The 10,567-nt window shown below is 36.6% G+C and overlaps 1 protein-coding gene across 3 annotated transcripts; it reads left to right on the forward strand.

The window, feature by feature from the left end:
* The first annotated feature begins 971 nt into the window (after nucleotides 1-971).
* On the forward strand, nucleotides 972-10,110 carry LOC18437604 (putative metal-nicotianamine transporter YSL14). 3 transcript variants are annotated; one of them, XM_088846958.1, is made up of 6 exons: nucleotides 972-1,590; nucleotides 4,387-4,553; nucleotides 4,858-5,109; nucleotides 5,162-6,230; nucleotides 7,499-7,688; nucleotides 8,731-10,110. In XM_088846958.1, the coding sequence occupies exons 5-6, from the start codon at nucleotides 7,539-7,541 to the stop codon at nucleotides 9,820-9,822; spliced, it is 1,242 nt and encodes a 413-aa protein (XP_088703084.1). In that variant the 5' UTR covers nucleotides 972-1,590; nucleotides 4,387-4,553; nucleotides 4,858-5,109; nucleotides 5,162-6,230; nucleotides 7,499-7,538; the 3' UTR covers nucleotides 9,823-10,110. The 3 variants fall into 3 exon arrangements, with proteins under 3 accessions (XP_088703084.1, XP_006847870.2, XP_088703085.1); XM_006847807.4 differs by having other exon boundaries at nucleotides 4,858-4,955; nucleotides 6,096-6,230; XM_088846959.1 differs by lacking the exon at nucleotides 4,858-5,109 and having other exon boundaries at nucleotides 6,096-6,230.
* Nucleotides 10,111-10,567: the final 457 nt, after the last annotated feature.

The raw sequence follows: 10,567 nt of genomic DNA on the forward strand, positions 1-10,567 counted from the left end.
ATTATTTAAAACCTCATGCAACTTCTTTCACTTTTATTTTAATTTTTTTGTTTTAAAATAATTTTCGAAGTCCTTGATATACAAATCAACAATCCAAACTTCATCCCATCCATCCAGTTTGGGTTACAGAATGAGGATGCTTTAGTTTCCTTAATGTGTGGCCCAAACTTTCTCTGTGTCTCAACATGCGTATAATTAATATTTTTGTTTAGAGACATTCAACTATCTAATTTGGTAGTTCATTAGGGATTATATCATGCAACAATTATAGTATGGTGCACCATGTGTTGTTATTTTCGGCTTACTCTCATTCAATCCAAATCGAACATAGGTTTTGAAACACATATCAACCATACTATATATGGAGATACAAGGATTGAATTCCCTTTGTATCCAGTTATTTGTGTCTAGTGACTTAGAGAAAAAAAAAAAAAAGAGGGTTTTCTTTTTTTGCGGCAATGTTAGATAATGATAAGAATAAAACTTAACAACCAGAAGTAAGTCTTTTTTTGCGGCACTGTTGGAGAATGATAAGAATAAAACTTAAACCACTAACAACCAGAACTAAGCATGTTCTTAACCTTTAGAATCATAATTTTTCATGCATTGTATGGGGACTTGGATGAGCTATAAATTTTGTCAATCTAACTGACAAGTCATTATAGATAAGTAAGGGTTTATATTTGTCAATTATCCCTAATTCATAAATAGCCTCGCCATATTTCAGGCGTTTGACCTGCCGACTAAGAAGTCGGGAAAAGATATTGAAAGTAGGGCCGCACTTTCTAATCGCCGATTACTTGAAATTCAACGATCTCTAAGAACGTCAAAGTCTAGCTAATACAAGCCAATGGTTCACACGGACTCTCTCTCTCTCTCTTACTTTAATACCATGCAAAGACCCTAATTTTCTCGTATTAATACCCTCCTCTCTCTCTCTCTTAAAACACCCCTCTCTTCCTCACTTTTGCAGAGACTTCAGGCCCCAAGAGCGGTTTTGGCACCGTCCAAAACCTCCTGCTCTGGCCCAAAACCAAAGTCTCCCAACCCCAATCCCTGTTTTGTCACCCTTAGATCCCTCCCCCCAAAACCCAAGAGTGGTTTCAGTCCTTTAAAGACCTCCTCTCCAAACCCAAAAGCTGTTTTCCTCCCCAAAAACCATAATTCCATCGCCCAGAAGAGTGGTTAACGTGATAGAAAGATAGATGGAAAACAGAGATGGAGAGAGCGGGACGGCGGTTTCCGGCTACGATTCGACGCACAGAGATGAAGACGAGAGAGATGTGCTCTCGGTCGAGCAAATATTCGAATCGAAGACGATTCCGCCGTGGCAGGAGCAGCTCACATTCAGGGCTTTCTTTGTGAGCTTTGTGTTGGGAGTTATGTTTAGTGTGATTGTGATGAAGCTGAATTTGACGACTGGTATAATTCCAAGCTTGAATGTGTCTGCTGGTTTGTTGGGGTTCTTCTTTGTGAAGAGTTGGACAAAGTTCTTGGAGAAGATGGGGCTTTTAAAGCAACCTTTCACTAGGCAGGAGAACACTGTTATTCAGACTTGTGTGGTGGCGTGCTCGGGGATTGCTTTTAGTGGTGAGTTTTCATCTCTCTCTCTCTCTCTCTCTCTCTCTCTCTCTCAATCGCTCTCGTTCTTTCTCTTCGTTTAGTTGTGTTTTCATGGACCTCTCTCTCTAAAACTCTCTCTTCCTGCGTTTAATGGTGAACTTTCATCTCTCTCTTCTGCGTTTAATGGTGAGTTTTCAACTCTCTCTCTCTTCTGCGTTTAATGGTGAGTTTTCATCTCTCTCTCTCTTCTGCGTTTAATGGCGAGTTTTCATCTCTCTCTTCTGCGTTTAATGGTGAGTTTTCATCTCTCTTTCTCTCATGCACACATGCAGAGACTGATGTCCCAACTTATCTGTCAATAACTAGTTTTGGGTCTATCTCATTGATGCTTGATAGAATCTGTGTATTCTGACAATTCTGGTTTTTGATCTTTCTCCCTAATCTCTCTTGGATATTTCGGAATGTTCATATTCTCTCTCATGGATCGTCTTCTATTTTTTCCATTTTTTACTTTATTCTCTTTTACATGGATCTTGTCTATTTTCTTCAAGAATAAATAAATAATTCTGTTTTATTAAATAAAAATTGATTTCTTATTCTTTGCTTGATTTGTTTTATTCACTAATAGACTTCTTCATACTTTTTTTGTCAAATGGAATTGATTTCTTAGCTTGATTTTTTCTTCTTTCGATCCGGATTCGATTCTGGGGATCGATGGTCAAGTTCAGTTTGATTTCTTTTGAGATGAGCTTCCTTCTTCTTGGCCAATAATATCTTATTATTTATTTTTGGATATTATTGTAGTTATCGCTCCCAATAACATTGTTTATTGGATCAATTTTGGATCAATTGTTCATTTGATTTCTTTTGCGATGAGCTTCCTTCTTGTTGGCCAATAATATCTTATTATTTATTTTTGGATATTATTGTAGTTATCGCTCCCAATAAAATTGTTTATTGGATCAATTGTTCATTTGATTTCTTTTGCGATGAGCTTCCTTCTTGTTGGCCAATAATATCGTATTATTCTTGTTGGATATTATTGTAGTTATCGTTCCCTATGGGATCAATTGTCCATTTAATTTTACCTTTTATTAAGCTTACTCCTTTCCATGCTCCTTCTACAATATAGAAGTTCTATCTTCTCCTTATCCAACCCTCCATTTCCTCTATCCTCACTCTGCCCCCATCACAATGTCACGTCTCTACACTATTTTATTTTTAATTTTTTTTAATAAACTATTTTGACATCAAATCACAATGTCACATCTCAACACTATTTTATTTTAAAATTTTTTCAATAAACTATTTTGACATCAAATTTTGGATGTCCATTCCCTCTACACTAGCGAAAAATAAAAAAAATATTTTCAATAACATAAAATAACTAAAATACCCTTAAAATTCTCAAGGGATATTTGGTCATTATATTTTATAGAAAATTTATTTTTAATATTTTTTATATGTGTCTTGTACAAGTGAAAAATAAAAAAATTATTTTCAATAAAATAAAATGACTAAAATACCTTTAAAATTTTCAAGAGGTATTTGGTCATTATATTTTATAGAAAATTTATTTTTAATGTTTTTTATAGGTCTCTCCCAATAAGAAGAAGGCATGTACCAAATTTCATATTCATACAATTTGTATAAAAAAATAAAATAAAATACTTTGAGATGTAGGATCTAAGATCAAACGGTGGGTGGCTCTCTTGATCAAAATTGAACGGCTGGATGGTAAAAGAGAATAAAACTTCAGCTTTTTTCTTATCTTTTTAATCCAAACAATTTTTAAAAAAAAAAAAACAATTTTTTTTTAAAAAAACAAATTTTTTTCTAACCCTCTCCCCATTACTGCCCTCTCTCTCCTCTCCGTGAATCACCCACAAGAGAGAAAGGGTCTATTTCACCCAACTCTTTCTCTCTCTTCTCCTCATGGATCACCCACTAAATAGAGAAGACTTGCGGAAAAACAAAGAGAGAGGGATCTAGGAAGGAATAGTAGAAAATAGGGTGAGAAGAAGGGATTTGGGAGATTCATGGAGAGAGAAAAACATGTAAAGAGAGAGAGAATTTATTTTTATTTTTATTTAAACTAAAAACCAAGAAAATAAAAATAACTAAAAATTTATGTTAGGCCGAAGAGATCCTTACTTTACAAGGAAAGAGATACACGAGAATTTTTCAAAATGCATTTCCACTTGGTATCCATATTCCTGGAGCTTGAATGAATAATAAATTAATTAATTACACACATCCCTCAAAAAAAATTAAAATAAATCTAGTTTTAAAGCAAGGTTCCGAAAGACGTTTCGGCCAAGGGACTTGCCCTCAGTTGAGTCGAGTTACTCGAATCTGCCCATGTCTTGCACTGGGCCAAAAAGCCATTGAAAAACAGAAAAACAATCAGAAAAAATATAGAAAAAGTAGAGAAAGTAAAATAAATAAATAAAAAATAGAAATAAAAAATTATATAAAATAGGTATTATGGCACAAAACGCTTGCTAAAAACAAAAAAGTCACATAAAAAAAATTCCATACAACAGTTCTACATTTTTTTTAATCAGATTTATTTATTTATTTATTTTTATATGCCCCATAGTTGGGGTAAGTCCGAGTAACTCGCCCAATAGCCTTGGGATCGGTCGTCAGAACATTGTTTTAAAGTTTGAAACCCATTTTTTTTCAAATTCATAATTGTGATAGTGAAAATGATTCTCTAATTTCTATTTGCTATGGAAGCATGCATCTGCCCTCTCTCTCCCAAATTTTGTAAACTGATGAATGCCTAATTTCTTCATTTTTTAATGGAAAAATGAACAGGTGGTTTTGGGAGCTACTTGTTTGGCATGAGTGAAACGATTGCCCATAGATCAACGGATGGACCCATCGACCCACAAACCATTAAGAACCCGGGCTTGGGTTGGATGATTGGCTTTCTTTTCGTCGTCAGCTTCCTGGGCCTCTTCTCCATTGTCCCCCTCAGAAAGGTTAGCATTCCAACTTCTTACTGTAATCCCTTTTTTTTTCTTTCTTTCTTTTTTTCTACTGTGTGGGTCTATAGAGTGAGTGCACTTTTTTTTTTTTTTGGTTTTGACAAAGAAGAAAGAAAATTTTTAAATTGATTATTTGGACCCCGACAATAATAAATGAAAAAGGACCTCACGCCCTAAGAGTGGTCTGATTTTAGGATAATATTCTTGAACCATCCATTTCTCAAGTCTTCATGGCTTAGGACCTTTCAAACAGGATCGCATTGAAATCATATATTTTTCACTGATTTTGTGTTTTCAGATTATGGTCATCGACTATAAGCTTACTTATCCAAGTGGAACGGCTACTGCTCTTCTCATCAACAGTTTCCATACGCCTCAAGGAGCTAAGCTAGTCAAGTCAGTAGCTCCAAAACTTCCTCTATTTTCTTAATTTAAAAAAGAGTAATGATCTAATAGGACTTCCTCCACTGTGTAGGACCTTAAAGCATCACCATTAAAGTACCATTAAAGTTGATAATGTGTGTAGGATCCCAAATGATCATCATTAAAAGTACCATTAAAGTTGATAATGTGTGTAGGATCCCAAATGATCATCATTAAAGTTGATACGGATTTCTAAAGAAATTATCAAATGAAGAAGTTATCACATGGGTGTGGACTTGACATTTCTATAGATCAGTATTTTGGGTTCCTATACACATAGGTGGGGGAGGGTCCTATAAGATCATTTCTCATGACAACTCTCTCTCTCTCATATCCTATGTTTGTTTCCCATATTTTCCTACACTCTCTCCCTTGTTTTCTCTTAACCCCCACTCCAATATTTCCTATTGTCATCAGTTTTTTTCCCAAATAATCGGTATCAGCTATCAGCTATACAAATCTTGTTATGTCATTTTACTCATTCTACTCTATTAAGAGTCATACCTTGTGAGGTTATAAATCCATAAATTTTTTCTCACTACTTCAAATCATATCTTTTTGGGTACCTTTTATTCTTTTTATCCTTCAACTTGAACTAACTCGCACTTCTTGATATTGCATTGAGTCCGTACCATACATTGCCAGTCCACTTAAGTTTACTCTTTCATCATCATCATTGTTATAGTCTTTTTTCAATTAATTGGAATCAGCTACACGAATCATGGTCCTCTATTTTGCTTTATTAAAAAATAAGCAGATAATGTAGTTGTAGGATTCATGATAAATTTTGATAAAATTTTACGTTGGATGCCTACCTAATACAACTCAACCCTTTTACCCAAGCATAAGACAAACCAACCCTTTTACCCAGGCATGAGATGGGTTAAGGGAAAGTTTACTATCTCTCATCTTATTGCCTATTGGTGCCACATGCATTTCTTACAATTTGCCCCCTAGATTTTGTCCCTTCTCTCACATTTTCTACTAGTCCCCATCCTTCCTGCATTTCCTATTGCATGCCCCCCTATATTATCCTCTCTTTTTTCTCTCTCTCTCTCCCCTATTTTCTACTTTTCTTAATTTCTTTCATGAATTGTTTTACCAATTTTATAGGAAACAAGTGGGGGCTTTGGGTAAATTCTTCTCCTTCAGCTTCTTGTGGGGATTCTTCCAATGGTTCTTCACAGCAAGTGATGGATGTGGATTCGCAAGTTTCCCCTCATTGGGCTTAAAAGCAAGGGATAACCGGTAAGAATTCATCCCCATTGCACACATAAATAAATAAATAAAGTAGACAATAAGGCAATCTAGAACTAGGTAATCATAATTAATCTTGACCATTAAATGTGAAGTTGACTGGCTGCATTATTTCATTGACCAAACTCAAAGCTTAAAGGAAATTTTCTTAAACTTTGTGACACAACCAAGCTATGAGATTTCACATTGGATGGTTATAAATAATTGTGACCTCCTTCTACAACACAAGTTGTATTAAGGTAAATAGTCTCATTGCATGCAATCCCATAAATAAATATTGCACTTCCAACATTACATTTTGATTTTACCTTTTGATTAAGGAAAAATATAGAAAGAGACCATTATACCTTTGGTACAAGGTGGTCATAGTTAATCTTGACCATTGGATGTGAAATTGGATGGCTGCATTTATTCCATTGACCACGCTCAAATTTCAAAAAAATTTATTCCATTGACCACGTTCAAATTTCAAAGAATATTTATTGAACTATGTGACACACCCAAGCTATCAAATTTCATATCGGATAGCTGTAAGTAATTGTGATCCCTTTGTATCAAAAGTAAATAGTCTCATTTCACATCGGATAGTTGTAAGTAATTGTGATCCCTTTGTATCAAAAGTAAATAGTCTCATTGTATACAATCCTGGTAACCGATTGTCTACAAAGGTACTATTTACATGGAGGTCACAATCATTCTTATCCCTTATTTTTCAAAATGGGTGGTTTTAATAGGGTCACTCAATAGTCACAAAATTCCAAAAAAAATAATTATCGGACTTTGTGACTCACCCCAAGTCATCCAATTTGACATCTGATGAATTAAAATGATTGTGACATTTACGTACAAAAAATAAATGGTCTCTTTATAGACAATCACTTTATAGTGACCACCAATATTGAGTGAGTTTCGGAAATAGACTCTCGAGAGATTTGCCTGACGAAACTCTAGCTTAATTCATGAGAAGAGTAATATTATATCATGAAGCTCCCTCATTGTTTTACTCAAAATAAATTGAGAGAGAGAGAGAGAGAGAGAGATATTTTATCAAAAGAATTAACACTGTGATGAAACTCTGTTTTCACACTCCAGTAGGAGAACCAAAGAACAGAGAAACACAGGGAAGAAACAAAGAACACTAGCAAAAACTAAATAATCACAAACTTAAAGAAAATCCTGACTTTATATGAGAAATCATTTTATCACTTAACCATATCACTTAACCATCAATGGCCTAACATGTAGTATAAAATTTGCAGGTTTTACTTTGATTTCTCGGCCACTTATGTTGGGGTGGGGATGATATGCCCCTACATTGTGAATGTGTCTTTGCTCTTGGGTGCTATTCTTTCATGGGGGATCATGTGGCCTCTCATTGGGAATAAGAAGGGAGACTGGTACAGTGCTGATCTTAAAGATAGCAATCTCCATGGACTTCAAGGATATAGGGTACCACCTCTCTCCTTTTTCAATCTCTATCAAAATTGTTTGATTTAAATAAACTTATAAGAGACAAGAGACAAGAGATGAGGAATAACATACCTGAAAGTTGTAATTCTTTCTCTTTTCTGTTACTCCTTATCTCTTATTGCTTCTTATCTCTTGTGTCTTACAATATAGTTGTTTTTCACTGGAAAAAGATCCGGTGGCAGTCTAGCTCGACCAGTGCAGGAAAACTCAGTCCAACTTTGGTTGTCTAGTCTGGAATTTTCTTGATATTTAATTATATATATTATTCGGACTCGATATAATCAGACCAACATTACCCTGGGTTGGGGCCGAATTCGATTTCATGTTTTCCGACTCTGTGCCCATGTTAGGGATTTGTTTGATCATTTTTGGATCATCCTTATTGATCCCTAGAATCAATTATAAACAACAAAGTTTGACCCCTCTCAAGATCAAATCTCCCACTCTAGACCCTCCATCTGATGTTCAATAAAATCTAGGTGTCTAAGGGCACGTACTCTTTATTTTATTAATTTTTTACAAAATTGTTCCCATTGCAAATCAACGCTATATAAATATTTTCACATTAGAAATATTCCCCAACTATGGTTACCATTCTACCCGAGTCTTTTTTTACTGACTAATATATTTTATGTACTCCCTTGATTTAGGAAATTGATTGTTGTATCTTCTCTTTGAAATTTCAGAGCTAAATATTGAATATATTGATACTCTGATCCTTTTCTCCCTAAGTTTCTGTGTAATATGTTTCTTTATTTGACCGTTATTATGCATTCAATTTGAGCTCATGTTCTTCTATCATATTCCTAAAAATCTTCGAAGCAAATGATAAATCAAAATTAAGAAAATCATGAGCTTTTGGAGAAATTCAAAGAATTTTTATAGAAAAAGGAAACAATGGATTACTAGTGCTGCACCAAAACGAAACATAAATCATCTTTTCTTGAGAAAAAAAGAAGAAAACAAACAAATTTTAAAACAAATTTGATATCACATGGTTCGCCGTTGCCCTTTTGCACAGGTCTTCATCGCAATCGCCCTGATCCTGGGCGATGGGCTCTACAACTTCGGCAAGGTGTTCTTCAGAAGTGCACAAGCCTTGAACAAGCATAGAAGGACCCAAGCCATCATCCCAGTTTCTGGAGCCACCTCTAGCGCCGACACCACTTCCTACGACGAAGAGCGCCGCAAGGATATCTTCATGCGCGACGGAATACCCAACTACATTGCTGCCTCTGGCTATGTTGTCCTCGCAGTCATCTCCATTGCAGTCGTCCCCAAAATCTTCCCCCAACTGAAGTGGTACCATGTTTTGGTAACCTATTGCTTTGCCCCAATATTGGCTTTCTGCAATGCATATGGTTCTGGCCTCACTGATTGGAGCTTGGCCTCGACATATGGAAAATTGGCCATATTCATCTTCGGAGCGTGGGCAGGGGCGGCCCATGGTGGCGTTCTCGCCGGCCTGGCTGCATGTGGTGTCATGATGAGCATTGTCTCGACGGCGTCGGACCTGATGCAGGATTTCAAGACTGGTTACCTGACATTGGCATCGCCACGCTCCATGTTTGTAAGCCAGATAGTTGGGACCGCAATGGGATGTGTGATCGCTCCTAGTGTCTTCTGGCTCTTCTACAAGGCATTCAATATTGGCGCTGCGGATTCTGAGTACAGCGCCCCATTTGCTACCGTCTACCGCAACATCTCGATTCTCGGTGTCGAGGGCTTCTCATCACTGCCAATGCACTGCTTGACCCTCTGCTTGGTGTTCTTCTTGGGCGCGATGGTTGTCAATTTCTTTCGCGATGTGACTCCCAAGAGCATTTCGCAGTTCATACCGATACCGATGGCAATGGCAATCCCTTTTTATATCGGGGGTTATTTCGCAATCGACATGTGCATTGGTAGCTTGATTCTGTACCTGTGGGAGAGGACCGACAAGAGGAAGGCCGACGCTTTTGCTCCAGCCGTAGCCTCAGGATTGATATGCGGTGATGGAATATGGACGCTGCCGGCCTCGTTCCTCGCACTCGCGAAGGTGAACCCTCCAATTTGCATGAAGTTCTTGTCTAGGTCAGTGAATGCAAAGGTGGACACCTTCTTGGGGGGTTAGAGAGATGAAGAAAATTATGGTGGTTGTGTTAGAGAGAGAACGCTTTGTGATGATGAATGTAGCAGGGGTATTATTGTACAGGATCAGGGGACTATATCAGGGGAGGAGAAAAGAGAAGTGATGATTGGTTGGTGTTATTTTGGGTTTTTTTCTAGTTTTGAACTTTTTTGTCCTTAAGAATGTGTTTATGCTGGTTTGTTAGGTTGGTTGAAATTGGATTATTAATTCAAGTCCTTGATTCATAGAATTGTAAATGGTGGGCTTTAATTTAGTATGTGCTTCTCTGTTTATCTTTGGTTGGAGTTATGCTTCTTTCTCTTTTCTCCATTTCTTTCTTGGATTGATCAGCGGAGTTGATAATTCCTTGGTTTGGATCAGAGTACAAATCAGAACCGACCCGACCCAACCCGTCTGTTCTGCCCTCACCTAACAGTTCCTTCGTATAAAGACTTAACTTTTACTCTTTTGCAATGGAAAACCAAATATAGTTTTTTATGTTTTTTTCCTTTTTTGAAGTGTTTTACTTTCATTAAGATAATTCAGAAGTAAGAGATGAATTTTTGAGACTTCTTCCCCATTCAAAGAGAGGCCTATCAGCAACGATGATTCAGTTGTAATTCCTTAGCTATCTCTTGATTCTTCGCTCTGTATGCATGATTATAAAGTTCTTTCTCCATCTCTAGCTCCATGATTTCACCTTGAACCGAACTAAACATCCATGGAGGTCTGCCGCTCCTTCGACAAA

This window comes from Amborella trichopoda, chromosome 9 (genome assembly GCF_054954075.1).
Source record: "Amborella trichopoda isolate Santa Cruz 75 chromosome 9, AtrichopodaSantaCruz75HAP2 v2.0, whole genome shotgun sequence".
NCBI classification, from domain to species: domain Eukaryota; kingdom Viridiplantae; phylum Streptophyta; class Magnoliopsida; order Amborellales; family Amborellaceae; genus Amborella; species Amborella trichopoda.